At 31.2% G+C, this 17,850-nt stretch overlaps 1 protein-coding gene across 1 annotated transcript in view; it reads right to left on the bottom strand.

Moving 5' to 3' along the window:
* Nucleotides 1–17,850, bottom strand: part of LOC131851591 (dual specificity calcium/calmodulin-dependent 3',5'-cyclic nucleotide phosphodiesterase 1) — a 377,466-nt gene extending 359,616 nt beyond the window's left edge. Inside the window, exon 1 of the mRNA XM_059202106.1 lies at nucleotides 17,790–17,850. Coding sequence (XP_059058089.1) covers nucleotides 17,790–17,814 — 25 coding nt within the window. The 5' untranslated portion in view covers nucleotides 17,815–17,850. The remainder of the gene's footprint in view (nucleotides 1–17,789) is intronic.

The raw sequence follows: 17,850 nt of genomic DNA, 5'->3' as shown, positions 1-17,850 counted from the left end.
TCCTGCTATTAATCTTGTTACATTGTATGATTAAAAATAAAATATGACCCAATTCTTTCAGATCAACCCATCTATCTTATTGCCGTAAAGATTAAAATCGGGTAATGGAATAGCAAACAAAGCGGATCATTCATTCATTCGAGTAATAAAAATAAACAGGCATCATTCACGAGGACTGTGACAGCGTCTATAAAATTAATAATGGCTATGAGAAATCTGCCTAAATTGTTTGGTACGAGCGCACGTACAAATATTTGCTCCAATGTTTGAAATGTTATTAATTCAGAGCCGGAAATACGATGGACATTATTAGAACTCGGCTTATCATTGACTTAGTAGATAATCTGCGCCTTTTTACTCTCCCTTTCAGGGACTAATGCGAGACAAATATTGTTCTGATTTTATTATCTACTAGCTGTTACCGCGACTTCGTCCGCGTGGAATTTTGGAAACTTTATTATTCTAAAATAAAAGTATCCTAAGTTATTCCTTATTACATCAGCTACCTGCCAAAAAAAGTCCCGTCAAAATCGGTCCAATCAAATCCAGCCATTTTAGATATTAGCCGGAACAAACAGACATACAGACAAAAATTGTTAAAAATGTTATTTTGGTGTATGTACCGATTTATATTCATATGAATGTAGTAAAAACGGTTATTACAATATTACAAACAGACACTCTAATTTTATTTATATGTATAGATGTATAGATTACTTACAAAATGGAGAGGGTGGTATATTTTTACGCATAATAAAATATTAAAATATCCATCAATACTAATATTACACCTATACTAATAAGTCTGTTTGTTCTGTCACCATTTCACGAATTGTACCGTAAAGATGGACTTACCTACTTCAATGCAACTGTGGTAAGGCAAGAGGACTACCATGGGCCTTCATTAGTATAAATTAGTATTTTAAGTGTATTTGTTGAAATCGGGACATATTGAATTCTAATGTAAAAATGTATGTATATATTCAAAATGACCCCTATGCAATAAAAAATATATTTTTATAGTATAGGGGTTAAACGAGCTTGCGGCTAACCTGATGGTAACTGATTATCACCGCCCTTGAGCACCCGCAACACCAACGGAATTACAAGTGCAACGCTGGCCTTTTAAGAAGGAATTAGCTCTTTTTTTCATGGTTTCAATATCGTATCAGTTCGGAAATAGCATTGCAAGGTGATTGTACAAATGTACATACAATGTTGTTCCTCAGTGGAAGACTTCCATTGATCCAAATGACCCGAATGGTATTTTAAATACTAATATATATATATATATTTATATATATTCTTTTAACTAAAATTGATCCTTAGTCTAAAACCCCGTTTTTCACCATTTTTAAAAATACACTGTTAGTTATATAATATATACTAAATATGAAGTATATTATTCTATCTGAATAAAGTCGGGATAAACGAGTAATTAATGTATTATAAAACATATATCAATGCAATTTACTACGTGACTGAATATTAAAAAATATATATTAGGATATTTCTACGCTAATTCATGACAACTTGAATAAAGCCGAGATAAACACAAATTATTGAATTACAAAACATATATGAATATAATTTGCTATGTGATATTAAAGAATATATATTAAGATATTTCTACGGTAATTCATGAGAGCAATACCGAAGGTTTTAGCTAGTATATCGATAAGGATTATCACCATAATAATCTTCGCAAAAGGGATCCAGAGAGAGCTTTGTTCATGGATATTAATGATCGACAAATAATTATAGTGACGTAAGCAGTTCTAAGAAAATGTATACACAATTTGCGTCTATATAATTAAATCATGTTTATTTATTTATAGGGAAACTATAATAGTATGTAATACTATATCTATGACATCACATTCATTGTGTATAATCTGTAAATTATTTTAATTCGACACTAGCTACTCGTCGCGGTTTCGCACGGGTGTACATGTATTATATATATAAACCTTCCTCTTGAATCACTTCATCTATTAAAAAACCGCTTCAAAATCCGTTACGTAATTTTAAAGATTTAAGCATATATAGGGACGGACAGACAGCGACAGCGACTTTGTTTTATACGTAATGATGATGATGTAAAAAATACGGAAAAATACAATTAAACGGTCGGCTTTTTCAACGGACTTCAAGAAAGTAGAAGGTTATCAATTTGAGTACATCTTTCATTCTGTAAGTTATCTTAAAACACTTTTCTACTTTAACTGATTCTGATGATTATTTTTCTTTAAATTTGTATGGGACATGAGCAACTGTCTAATCTTCTTATATCGTCCCACATAAATTTAATCAATTTCAGACCAGTAGTTTTTCAGTTATGCTTAATAATACCATTGAAGTCGGTTTACTCGTAGACATAAACATGATATTATTTTCTAGTGTGATACCAACATCGTTCAACAATGTTAAATCGATTAAGTATTAAGTTATAGAGTGCGTAGCGGTTTCTATGTTGACTGTCGCATGCATCGTCCTTGTTAATGTTTATTTATTTAGAACAACATTTATTTAAAAGAGCTACACTCAATTCTTTTGCACATTCTTCTTGTGATGTGTCTGTGTGCTGTAAGCGTGGTAGAATCAAGAAAATATGACTATTCAAAAGTTTTTATATTATGTTTATGAATACAATTGAATGTGATATGAATACAGATTATTTCTATTTATTTTTCTTTTGTTATCTGTAATGTAGTTGGTTGATAATCCGATGTGTTAATTATAATTACTATTAGCTTTGTGAGATCGGTACAGATAATCACTATTGTGTTATCTATGCCTGGCGTGAATACGTGAATAGTAATACCTGCATAGTTGTATTCAGATTAATCTCTAATACAATACGAGAGGCATCTCCTTAATTAGCTCTCATGAATAGCAATGAGGGAGCGATGGAAGGTATACCTAGTGTGTTATGTGACGTTTTCTTAAATATGATGGAATTTGCAAAGTGCATTGTAGTTTAGTGGATTACTGCTTTAAACTACAATCAAGAGGTCGTGAAATCAAATCTGGTAGTTTTCCAGTAAGAGGATGGAGGAGGCTTTCACTCATGGGAGCAAACGAAAAACAAAAGAAACAAAAAAGGAAAGAAAAGAAAAAACTAAAAATATGTGTTGAATTGAAGAATAAAGCTATGTATAATAAAATAATAGTGTTATTAGTATACATGAACATGAACGTGCAGTTTCATCCCCTTCTATGAAGGGGTGAAACTGCACTCATCTCTCGGGTTTATTTGGTTTGGCCTTTTTACTCATCGTTCTTGGATAAAATTGGTAATACGAAAACCAAGGATAGAAGCATATGTATATATTAATAATTGCATTGAAATAAATTATAAAAAGCACATTGTACGAATTTATTTAAGATAAGGTCAGATCGCTAAAAGTATAAATGCAATCACTTACAGATGCAGTATTTAGTAGTCTATAAGAATAGAAAGAGACAAAGAGAAAGAGAATTTTGTTAATTTGTGAAATTCTTTCAAAGTTTAAAAGGTACATTATACCAGAGTCGCTTTATGTTATGTTAAAACATACAAAACTCATAAAGTTATGTATACCTGAGCAAAGACAGGATGAATCACCTGTAAAAAAATTCTAAAATTCTTTCAGTGTTTCATAGTTATATTATTTCAAATGAACATATGTTATGTTCAACTGCGGCGACAGTAACTTAGTATTTCATATTTTTGAAATTACCTATCCACAAAGTCCCTAGTCAAACGCTTAATCTGTTCTTAGAAGTGATCCCCCAAATAAAGTAAATTCGCTAATAAATTGATATGCAATTTCATTAATAGTAAAGCAATTTTAATGGCGTCCGTCAATCTGTAAAGCAGTAACGTCAGTATTTTGATGGCCTCAGTAAAAATCTAAGTGTTGGCGAATTGATTGCCGCAGAATGTCTTAAATATTTTTATGGCGGTACTTTCGCATTGTTGGCCACGATAAAGAGCACGCAAGAACTTTAATAGAGATTGGTGCCAATGTTGTGGGGATTAATAATAATAATCCTGGACAATTTACACAGCGACATGTATTCCCAAGCCAAGCAGAGCTTGTCTTATACTTGAGAACTATACTATCAGTTCTCTAGTAATAATATCGTCTATCTAATAGTAATATACACAGAAAACTTCTAGACTGATACAAACAATCGTATTCATGAAAACACATATTTCCGTGCAGAACCGTCACCGTCCATCCGAACCGAAACCGAAACTAAACCAGTGATTGTTTCAACAATCTTGGGAAATCATAAATATTGTTTGTAATATTTCATTGTACAATAAAAACACTTACAATTACATTATACAACGATTTTAAGAAATAATATATTGGCCTGATGCAGATTTAGTTATAACCAAAAGTTAGTAATAGAAAATAAATCATAAAACTAAATAAATTTTAGAATAATTTTGAAAACATTCTACAAATTGCGCATTCATCAACTTGAATGAAGAATCACAATTTATGTTCAGAATGCCACTTCGTTTCTTAATGATCAGTTTAATTTCTTGAATATTCTACCCCATTTTTGGTTTCGTGTAGCCTATACTGACGTTGTATATTAAAAAATTTATCATTTAATTTAAATTTATTCCAGTATGCTCTTCTTTTAAGGTTATTAAAGTTTATAGTTTTGTTGTTTGCTCTAGCCTTTAAATTAAAAAAAAATATCTTCGATTATCGCGTGCATTCCAATTTTAAAATATTGAATAATATTTTTATAAAGAAACACAGTTGGTGCATAGAAAACAGCAATTGTTCCAAACAACGTTTAACAAATGTGGCTGAAATTGACGTTTCGTTCTATTTATTAACTTTTACACTTTTTGTTGCAAGTGATTCGATTTAAAATTTTCCACAGGTCAAGTAGAATTTTTCAATATAAAATGATGAAAAGTTTTTGTAACTTTCTTTTACTAACTGTTCATGTTTATAAATATAAAAATCAATATCTTTTAACAGTCTTGATATTCTGCCTTTTAAGTGGAGAGATTCAATTCAACTATGTTAGTATAGTATGATTTTTATTTATACTAGCAGTCACCCGTCTTTGTCCGCTATTTTTGAGATACCTACATCTGTACTAGTAATATAATCTATCTTCGTCTCAAATGTTATTAAGTTCACTTTCATTACTACACTGAACCACTCTGTAGTGATGAAAAGTTAACAAGCAGACATACATTTAGATAGACAAACTAGCGTTTATATAAGTATACTATTGTATGGATGTATGTATTATATTATCTGCCTGCCTTGATGGTCTAGCGGATTTGCACACCATCATACTTTCTGATAATCGCGGGTTTGATCCCTAGCACGGTGCAAATATTCATAAGTATGATTGTATGTATTGATCTAAACGTTTTCTATGTATGTTATGTTACATATAGCTTAAGACAAGATAGTGCTATTTGAATATATAAGCATTATATATGTTTTAAATAAGTTTTATTCTATTAACAAGAACTATGAAGCTAAAACACACACTCTATTCATTTCAGCAATTAAATTATGCTCGGTTCGTTTATTCAAAATTAACGCTACGTTTAAGGTATACAGTTTCATCTGTATACAAGACGACGTACAGTGTATCTCGTTAGTCTAATACACTGGTTCTCAAACTTAAAAAAATATAGAACCGCAACATATTTTTTTACATAATTGGAACAAGTTGACATGATTCCTAATGGCAAATAACCCTACACATGTATTACCATTCCGGAAGACCTTTTTTCTTTAATGATGATAATGGAATGATGCATCCACCTCCGCTAACGGTTTACGCTGGCGGTACTCCAGTGGAGGATGATAATATGAGCATAAGGTCAGATCAGTCAGCCCATCGTGGCAAATTCGTTGAACTTAGCACAATGGTTTCCAGGGGAACCGCATGGAGCTACCTAATGTACTTGTCATGGTACATTGTTAGGAACAGGGTTATCAGTCCACATTACTAACAATTCCCTTCGCCCATTCTGGAGGACTATCATGTTATTTTAGTCACTTATCTCCATAAAAACCAAGCTGCTTGGCGGCTGATACGCATACATGAGAATGCGGTACCCACGCAAACTACTTTCGTCAAAGTACACCTCTATTAAAAATAGCAATTAGTTTTTTACCCTAACTTGTATAAAATTTACTGGAACTCCCTGTAACAATTCGATGTTAATAGGAGGAGAGGATAGAAGAAAAAGAAAATGTTTTTATTCATCCTGAGAATATAACTTAGCATCGCATAACTCAGCATAGCATTCTTATTGTTTTAGTTAGAAAATGTAAATTTATCGATAATGATAACACTGATGATAAACAAATTAAACAAGAAGTTGGAAGGAAACTATACCCAACAAATTGTAGATATATCAGATGTTGCATCAATACTCGATAATTTCTTTATTCACCCCGCCTGCGATGGCAGTCAAGAATGGATGGAAAACATGTTATTTTTATCATATAACGGCTTAGTTTTTGTAAGGCAGAGTTCAAATATAGAACCCTTGTCACAATTAGAACAAAGTAATATTTCCAACCTAACACTCTTACAACAATGAGTCAGGGTTGAAATTCTCAGTAACATGCTTAATAACCTTATATTCCTAGAGATAGTATGTAAAGAACATTGTATTATCATCGCCACAAACTTGGAAATTGAGGAGTCCTGTGAGGGAGCGATAAGATAGCACAATGTGGGAACCGTAATTTTGTCCCTTAACGCCATTGTCACGTGGAGAAATTAATGATCTTCTACTTAACGACGCTGTCAATATGGTTTTTGTTCAGTTTCAGTTAAGTAAGGCCGTCTATTTTAGGATTATTAAAATCAAAATTCTTTGCATATTTTTTACCGTAATATATTTAATTTTATTATACCTACATTTTACAACCCCTTACTATTATATCACTGTTATACTCAAGTATCTCACTATAACCTATATAAGTATTTGCATGCTGACCAGATGGTTTGGTATACGATTTTTTTATGTCACTGCCATAATAAAACATGCTGGCTGATGATAAATATTACAGCGCCAAGGACATCACGGAAAAATGCAACGTGGTCCTAATTCCTAATTATAGTCAAATACTATAATTAGGAATTAGGAATAATTCATTCAATAAGTGCAGAGATTCTCCCCATAACTGTCATATATTTCCCCACTCATAAACTGCAGTATAATTACATACTCGTATTAAAGTAAACCCTGCGAACTAATACAATTAGATAGTATATTTCCTCTATTTTTAGTATCTGAAATCTTGAACTTTTTTATGATTTTCATTGATATTCTTCAGTAAAACTTCTACGATATCTATTTAAAAAGAATTTACTTGTTCGCAAATCAAATATAAGGTAATACCGTCTATATTCCCTCAGTATAAGGTATAAATTGAATCTGATCACGTATTTCAGCTAGAATTGTGATTTCACAAATTCTTGATACCATTTCAGAGGATTCGTACGAAACGCTATCTGTACGATGTAGATACGTTCAGATTGTGGGTTTCTTTTCAGTTTATTTTCTTTAGCGTACTTTAAATCAACTTGAAAGGGAACAGGTTAATTCGGTATTCATGATGCATAATATATGGTATCACAATTATATTTACGCTTTTAATTGACTGCATTTAGTCAGACTTCTTTTTATTTTGTTGAGTTCTTACTTTTGATTCTAGTAAATAATTATTTCATATCCCACTAAGAGAGTATTTTCAATAGAAACGATATACGAAAACAAATAATTGGACTGTAGATATAAAATTACTTATTTTTTAAACCCAAACATGTACTGTTTGCTTACAGAATAAAATAAATAGACATCTATATTTTATCGCAGTATTTTTACTCTCATATATGTCAGTATTTTATTAATACTATTATAATATATTTACATAGGTATTTCAATTAATAATGAACTTAATCCAGTATGAAATACGTATGAATTTTAATTCATGTCATGCTAGACTGATGATGTACACATGATATACGATTCAATGATATCACATCCAGCAATATCAGCTAGAGGACAGCTAATATCAACTAACAACTGAGTTAATCAATTGATCAAACATTGTCGGTGTGTTTGATAGGAAATGCAAGTGGAAGCTGTCGCCTATATAGACACTTGACCAAAATCGATGGCAATTGAAAACACCGATAGTCATAAGACATTCGATGCGTGATTTATGTGTCAAAAATCATATTTTACTAAAGTGTCTTTGTAGAGAGTGGTTTGAGTGAGAAAAATTTTACAGTTATAATAAACCCGGACAATAAACACAACGCCATCTAGTTACAAGCTAAGCAGAGCTTATGTGATGGGTATTAAACATAGAGACTAATAATTATATGCTTTTTTTTATAAATACATACATAATAGGAAGCACACAGACCGATATAAACAATCCTACTCATGAACACAAATTTTTGTACTGTGCGAGGACCGAACCTGCGACCATCGGAAGTAAGGCAGTGTGCTAAACCGCTAGACTACATAGTTCGTCAATATGTGGGTCATGTGAGTTAATAGATCCCTAATTGTAGTTTATAACATGTTCTAATGTAACGTAAAGCACGATTTCAGATTATAAATATTCAATGACATCTAGAAACATCGCTCTTTTTACTAATCAATATAACATTGAACCTTGTTGTGACAATGTTGACCATGAGGGGATTGTAAGTAAAGAGGACAGTTGATAACACTGCTAATATATAGTACATTGTTTGTCGGCTTGACCTCCATGCGGTTCCCCCTTTCCCCGTGGAAACCACCATGATAAGTTCCTGGTGAATTTGTTACGATGGGCTAACTGATCTGACCTCAAGCGAATCATCCTCCACTGGCCAGACCAGCATAAACTGTTAGCACCAATGGCTGTACCATTTCATCGTTACCCACTGTAAAGCAGTGACTGACAATACTCTCCGAGAGTCAAACTCGTCGCCTGAATTACTAATTACTTAAATTTGCAACGAGAGCTACAGCATGTTCAATAGTTTATTCACATGGTACATATAAAAAACGGATACTTTCATTGTTAAAAATAATTGCATGATAATAAAAGTGTAAATTAAAATACATTTAGGTATTTTAATTTACTTTGAAAAAATGGCTTTGAGAATACAGAGATATATTTCTTTTATTTTTTTTTATAATTAATATTGATATTTTACTATAATAAAGTACAATAATAATGAATAATATTATTGTTAAATTTATAAATTTTATATAGTTAATATGAATATAAATTTGCATGCTCGCCATGTAGCTGAATACATAACAATGTATAATGTATATTCAAAACAAAAGTATGAATAAATAAAAAAATAAGAAAAATAAAGGTTACAACTATTATTACCGTTACGAATTACACAGAGTTTTTCTAACATAAAACCCCATTACACGTGGCGAATACGGTTTTGATCGTTTTTCTATCGTCCCGAACGCTGACGTACCTACCGCGACATTTTTCATCAAATACTTGATTACCTCGGAATCGACTGTCAGGTAATATAAAAATCCAATAGCAGACTGATTATGTCGGATCAGTCAGGTGGCCATTGAGCAGCACTTGTAGCGAGCATGATTGCCTGCAAATGAATGTCGATGGGGCGAAATGAATTCATCAGGTGCTACGCTGCTTTGCGTCAAAGTTTATTAGATCTGTGAAGCCAATCATCTAAGAACAAATGTTATGTACAATTTGATGAAAATTTATGAGAAAAGGAAAATTTATTTCAAGACAATAATAGAAATTGTATGATTAAATGTTATGTATAATTTGATGAAAATTTATGGAAAAAGAAACATTTATTTCATAAGACATATTAAATAAGAAATTGCGTGATCCTCGAATTTTTCTCTGTATTATTAAAAACTGGAGAACGAATATCAAAACACTCAGACCGTCAGTCAGTTGTTTAGTATAGGTATACAAATTGGTCCATCTAAAAATAGATCTTAAGGCATAAACGGAAAATACATAAAACTATCTGCAGTCACCTGAAAAAACTTTCGTCTACTATTTCATCTCATTATTAATTCAAATATAAATATGTCAAATATTATACAGATCTGAAAACGAAATAGACAGACATTTTCATATTTATGATGTTAGTACGGAGGAATTATAACTATGTAAATAGGTACCCAATAATCACACCTAGAGCCATAGACTACTAAGTTAATAAAAAAGAAACAAAGATTATAAAACAATTATGTTTCTTTCTTTTTTATTAAAAGTTTAATGCATAAATATAAAATTAAAGGTGCATGGTTGACAAGATATAAACTATATTTTTTTATTATTGATTACACTACGTGTATTGAATAAACATATGTTGTTTGTTTTTTTCTATTCTATTCTATGAAAGTAAAAACATAATGGTTTTAATAATATAAATTCTGAACTTTGCAACATTTAATGTAGTACGAGACCAACACCAAACCAAGTTTTAAAAAGAGACATCAAATTCGGTGTAAAATTAATAAATATAAGTCACAAAATACATAAAATAGTTACCTGCAGTTGAATCAAGATTAAGAATCTTCTTTTTCATGTTGGTTAATTATTTACATAACAAATCTAACCGGAGTCGAGAATCTAACATAAATAAACACTTTTTAACTAATTATACTGATTGATAGAATGAAATTTAACATTCATTCTTTCACTTAAAAATGTTAGAGATAATATTTATTTTAGAAATATTTCATTTCCATTTGGATTGAGAGATACAATGATATATACAATGATATATATATACAGGATGATACGACGCACGCGCGCGATTTGGTATCTTGTAATATATGCAGTACTAGTTGTACCCGCGACTTCGTGTGGGTGAAATAGTGACTTTGGAGAGCATTTTTAACATTCGTAACCCAAGAAAACTAAAGAAAAAAGTTTCATTGTTCTAGCTTCAAAAATGACAAATTTACATCTCCTATTTTAATATACCCCAAGAGTCAAGAGTGAAATTTATACAGAATTTATATTTAATCAGTAGCCTAAAAACTAGGTTTAAGGGTTTAAAAATCATCTCTCATCTCCCCTTTCAACCCCTTTTACGCATTAAAAAGTAGCCTATGTCCTTTCTAAAGATTTCACATTATTTCATCTGTGTACCAAATTTCATTTAAATCCATTTTGTAGTTTTGGCATGGAAAGCTGATAGATAGACAGACAGAGTTAATTTCGCATTTATAATATTAGTAAAGATTTCATTTGTAAACATACTAGCGAATCACCTTAGATTCACGCGGATGTACAGTATATGTGACGAAGGTAGTATAACTGTATAGATGTACAACTTCCTGTTGGGTGCTGCAACATCGGCCACGGTAATGTACCTGTCCCGCCTACACTATGTAGGCGGGACAGGTACATCACAGCCACCAAGGAGCGGGACTTTGTCCTCAACATACGTACCAGGAGGAATCTGACATTGTAGGTGATGCAACTGGAGTTGAGTAACAATACTAGTTTCAAGGCGTTTGTGCCCCGGTCTCCATCAACAAGCTGCCCACCTTTATGAAGGAGGACTATTGGCTCTACCACGGCAGTTTTCCGTCGTCAGGGTCGTGACTACAGAGAAAATTTATATTCATATATTTATATTACTTATTATTATGATACCTGTATTGTAGGCCCGTATGGTAGTAGTAGCATTAAATAAATTTATTAATAAAATAAAACATGTAAAAACAGTATGAAAATCCGCTGCGTGTTTTAAAAGTAGTAAATGGAGAAACATTAGATACAGACCGCTATTTTATTTATTTTCGTACTGTTTATATATACCGAGTTAACACAAAATTACATATTTTCAAATGGGATTTCCTTTAAAAGTAGAACCAACATTGACTTGACAAACGGTTTTGTTCTTAATACGATTTACTTCCGTGTTAATCTCATATTTCCATTTATCTCAATTAATGCCTGATTTTTGAGTAAAACAAAACATCAATGATATTATCTTGTTGATCGTCGGCACGAAGACATTTCCATCTTTATCTTCTATAGAGATTTGTACGAGATATTAAACTACGGAAATCGGTCAAAATACAATAATCTACGACGTTAAAGAACAAATTAGGCAGATATACTCCATCTCTCTGCCTACCCATTTCACTTGGTGTCGCCTCTCCTTGTTATTTTTGGTTAGGCACATCTGTCCTGGGCCTTAGAGTCTTTTCTTTGTTTTCTTTAAGTCACTGTATACCCAACTGCTAAGTCAATAGGAGTCTGCCTCGTCTCTTTGGGCATGTGTCGAGGGTCAAGAAAGTGGGCAAATTTACAAGATTTTCTATTCTGCTTACAGGAGCAAAATATTTTAAGATTGGCAACCCTGAATTCAGCATGTTACAAGATTAAGCTTTACAAATAAATTATAAACATAAAATCAGTATCTGCAAGAGACGTTCTTTATAAAGATTGCTACAGAAATGTACTCATACGTTAATATTAAATAAACAGTTCGTTTCCAAAGTAATCGCCGCTCACCGTACAGAGGGTGTCGGGTTTGTCTTGCATAAACGTAATAACATAAAATTACCCTTTAATTAAAGCATTGTTCTATAATAGAACATCTGTTTGTAAAAGTGTTTTAGACTATTGCTATTTGAGTTTTAGTACCCAAATACATATTTCAGATAGTCAGCACCTCTGTGTTACTTTTATTTTGGCTACCGAGCAGCTGCTTTGTAAGCTGTGTTTCAGTTGAAGGTTGAGAGATGGCAGAGGGTAGAAAGGTATAACAGACCTCTGCAATAGCAATGCAATACACGATAACATGATTACTGTGAATCTATTACCTGTATATATCAGTTTTCAAGGATCTTACGAGGTCCAACTGCCATAAAGTATGTACATCAGTTCCGAATACTCTTCAGAAGTAATAATGGAGGGCATTCACAAAAAGGGGACGTTGTGTATGATTAAACAAAAGTATTATAAAGGTACTTCGAGTTTTAGAAGAGCCCTTAACCGTTTCTATATTCCGGAGTTTTAACCTGTAAATAATGCATCCACTGAATAGTTGGCAAATATAAACAAAGTAGGAATTGGTTACCCAGTGGAAAGCATTTGAGGGTTTGCTTAAACACTTATGAATAATTTAGATACTATACATTTAAAATTAGCTATAGGGTAATGGAACTGAATGGAACTATTTATAACCTGTCATAATTAAAGAGGGGTGTTATAACTTTATCTGTGATATTCCTCGATTTGTCCTCTGCTATCCAAAACCAGTTTTCAGTGCAGGTTATATAATTTTCAGTAGAGACGTTAATTGAGTTTCGAATATTCGTCGGGGACTATTTTTTTTATTATTTCATTTGAACTCGAGAGATGTGTAGGGGTATATATAGACTTTTTTGAGAGATATCATAGATATGTTTGAATAAAATAAATCCTATGTTTATCCTCGTTATGCTTTATTTTTTTACCTTTATGTCAAATTCCCAAGTTAAACAGAGCAGTTATAAGTACTAACTCTTAACACAAGCTCTGTTTAACTTGGGATTGGTCTAGTGATCATTTATATAAATACATACATATACATAGAAAATACTCAGATAGTTACTAACTATCTTACTCATGGACACAATATTTGTACCATCAAGGATAGGAACCCGCGACCATCGGATGTAAGGCGGTGTCCTAAACCGCTAAACCACCGAGACCGTCAAAATTTAAGTCAAGATATACGGAAAATACGTTTTCCAATATTGAAGTAACAAAATGTACAGCAGATAGCTTTCATATGTATTTCAGATTCCTCCGCAACTGTGTACGTACATTACATTAATGTAATTCAATGAGCGAAACCATATGTCCGATTCCCACATTAATTAAAGAAGTAATCGCTACGATATATTTAATACATGTGCAGTGCAGTTTGATTTTATATAAATGCCTAGGCTTTACCCATTGTTGTTGTCTGTCACAATGTTTATTTAATATTAAAGTTCTGTATACAAAAAATATATAATAAAATTCTTTAGAAAAATACAATATATGAACTATAAAATTATATGGCCAGTACGTGAACAACACCCGTGACTTTATCTGTTTATTTTGATAATAGATATACAATAATCTATGTTCATTTCGAATTTCATTAAGATCATTGAATTTAAGTCGTAATAAAATTAAATTGAAAAATGGCAGTGATAAGGTAACAAACAGACAGAATTACGCATTTATAGGTTGGATTGATTGATAAAATCTATTGAAAGCCGCTTATTGGACTTTACACTATCTTATCTTGCAAGTAGGACCATATAGCTCGCAATAAGCGTGGAATAAATTTCATAAAACTTGGTTAAATAGTTCCAAAATTTATATATAACATTATAAGGATACCTTTAAACATTATAAGGATATATTGAGTGATAAATTATATTTGATAAATGACTAAATTATACACTAGGGACTCCGGCTGACAGTTCTTTTATTTGGTTAAGAAATCTTCCAATAACATTATCATACAATTTCTGAACTGCATTTTATTATATATCAATCGGTACATATATATTGTAGAATGCACCTAGAAACTACTAGAGTCAATAAATATCGGAAAAGTTGTCAATTCTTTGCAGAACACTTCTTCACACAACATTGCTCTCCATGAAATGTAGGATTCAATTCAAAAATAATTGCATATGACTTAAAATCTATCGCAGATCACATATCGACAAAAAAGTAATTCTGCACTGCACTGTATAAAAATTTCTCCGAAGCTTTAAAGCTTAAAGAGCTTTCGCCGTATGAAGTAGAAATTCACTGTGACACTTTTAATTCACTAGATTAACTTGTATGCATCAGCGAGTTGGTATTGAAATTTTTTATATAATCGGTTTTAAATTACCTTTTCTTCAAATGAAATAGGATTTAGAGTATTTGTTCTCTTAAGTTTCAAACCTCTTATTCACAAAAGACTACTAGGACTTGTGGACTAATAAAGTATTTTATACTTATTAGTCCACAAGTAGTATTAGTAATCTTTATACACGAATTCACCTACTATAGTTTCTCTGTTGGTATTTTTTATTAATATTGTACTTTACTGTAACCGAACAGATGTTCCACTAAATTACTCAATTCGCTATCATGTATCTTTAAATAGAATGTATTTTAAATTTAAGTTGAATGTATTCAAATGATGATATCAAAATTACATTTAATAGTTTTTATAAAACCTTTGGAATACAAACTAAAATATTTATCGAAAATAATGTCAGTTATCTATACCAATATTATAAATATGTAGATATTATATTAATTCAGAATATTTATGGTACTACCAATCCGATAAGAATTTTTTAGTAGTTGGATACCTCATTTATTACAGAAGGCTATATAAGATATTGGTTCTTATATAGTCTTCTGTAATAAATCACTCTATAACCATACGATCTGAACAAATTTCGATAAAAAAGTGTATTTTTATTAAAGAATTTTTATTAAGCTCCAATTTAATTTTATATAGTCTAATGTCAAATCTTAATAATAATAGTTGGCGATACTCTTTCAATATAATTACTTTTATTCATACTCAATTTTCATTGATATTGTAATTCAATTGTTACTGTATTATTAAATAATTGGCGTAACTTCAACAATTTCATTTGCCATTGTTACATCTTATTCAATTAGAGGCTTGATACGGAGTATCTAATTAGGTGAGATATTGAAAATGGTCGATACCAATGAAGTTGGAAACGGTCGGTAATACAAGTGAGTGAGTCCCTTGTGTGTTGCTAAATTCAGATAGATGACTTCTACCTTAATAGTCATAATTACAATTAGTAATTAGACTTACTGAGCGAAGAATTTGGTCAGTAACTCCAAGCTTATATGTATAATAAAAGAAATCATGTATTTTGTTTTTTTTAAAGAAAAATAGTATATTATTGCGACTTTTATCCTAAAAAACGTAATCAGAGGTATTGTAATCTGTTGACGTCGTGGTAGATTTCAGGGTAATATTTCCCTCGGTATATTTCAATCCAACGTAATAGGAAACGAGTCTACCAGTGTCTCGTGGGTTAATTCGACTTGTTATCGATATTTATATCCCTAGAGTATCATCCTAAATTATAAATTGACACGTTACATGTAATAAGTTTTTTTGCGTCAGTCATATTTGAGCATAGGACTTTTCGAAATTAATCCATTGACGACGGTGCTCTCCCAAATATTAAAAAAAAATAGTCACGTATCCAATTGCCATTTCCTTTTTATTCAAACTTGAAGTGGACAGACAAAAAATAGATTTTTATAAATCACGATAACAATCCATCATGTGGAGCATTACGTTATTTCTCATTATTGATAGAATATATAACTAACCTCAAAGTTACCTAATCAAGTTCTATTAGGATGTAGCGTAGGGTAGCTAGTCTCCACTACTTCGGCTAATATAAGATTTAACTTTAGTATTGCAAGCATCCGGATTATCTCAAACTTTACGGTTGAGTTCTTCAGCATAGTGGTCAAAGGGTAATCCACAATATACAATAGTTAATAAGAAATATTATATATATGTATACAGACTTATGGTAAGTGGTCGATATTCGATCATAATTAAATTAAATTATTCAACACTATTAAGGATTTATTTCTTCACAGATCCTATAGCAAACATAGGCAATAAACAATATATCTATTCTCAATTCGGCCACAGACTTTAACCATTAAACAAAAGAGTATATTTGCGTGTGTGTCTCAATTACATGGTGGTGCGTGTAATTTTTTTTTTATTGATATAATGTATTTATTGTGACTAATTAAAAAAAAAAATAGAAAACCAGATGAAAAGAAGCAGACATAAGACGATGTTTAGAATAAAATTGTTGGTAATACAGAAAAAAATATGTTATAAAACTGTTCTAAATGAACCTTAATACAATTGAACCTTCCTGAAAAGCACTCTGTCGATAGGTAATTGGAAACTGCATGAAAATCTGTTTAGTAGTTTTTAAGATTATCGCGAACAAAAAAATAGACGCAGAACCCTGTTTTATAATATGCATAGATATTTCTTAAATCAGTAAGAGTAATAATCGTAGTTACTAAAAGTTATGTCAAAAATGAAATGTATGGTTATGAAAAACTGCCTTTCCATGGATATTAGGTAAAATGTTCTAGTAAAATATCTAAGAAGCTAGCTGGTGACAGCGCAGACGGATATGGGAAAATTACACTTCAAGAAGGAAGGGCTTTAAACGAAATAAACGGCGTCGAGTTTGTAGAAACTCGGAATGACGGGAAAATGTGAAGAGAAAGAAGATGAACAAGAAGTTCATTAGATTAGAAGGGCTAAGAAGATTCTTTATTCCACTAATATTTTATTTCTACCATAATTTGCTAATATAACGTAGTAATCTGAAAAAACTTAGTTAATTACGGTATTTCTTTTTAAATACCCATATTTTTATATTTCATACTTTATTCTACTAACATATTTATTCCTATAATAATTTGGTAAATTATAACCGAATATAATGATTTTAGTTATTAAAATTACGTAAAGTATAGGTAGGTATATGTATAATATTGGTTCATAAAATAAGTAGTAACCATAACATAGTAATCTGAAATAACTTACTTAATTACGGTAATTGTTTTCTTTTTTTAAATTCCCATTAAAAGTATGTGCGCTTTCCACCATATACGATATTAATATATTAACTTTTTAAACATAAATTTTATGCCGCATAAATTTGAAAGTAAACTTACCTGGTATAGAAGCATGTCTCCTCATTTTCGGTGATGATGTGTTGAATCACGGACGCTCATC

The sequence above is a fragment of the Achroia grisella genome, unplaced genomic scaffold (assembly GCF_030625045.1).
Source record: "Achroia grisella isolate CSIRO2021 unplaced genomic scaffold, CSIRO_AGI_Agris_v1 utg794, whole genome shotgun sequence".
Lineage (NCBI taxonomy): Eukaryota > Metazoa > Arthropoda > Insecta > Lepidoptera > Pyralidae > Achroia > Achroia grisella.
This window is presented reverse-complemented; position numbering and strand designations above follow the sequence as displayed.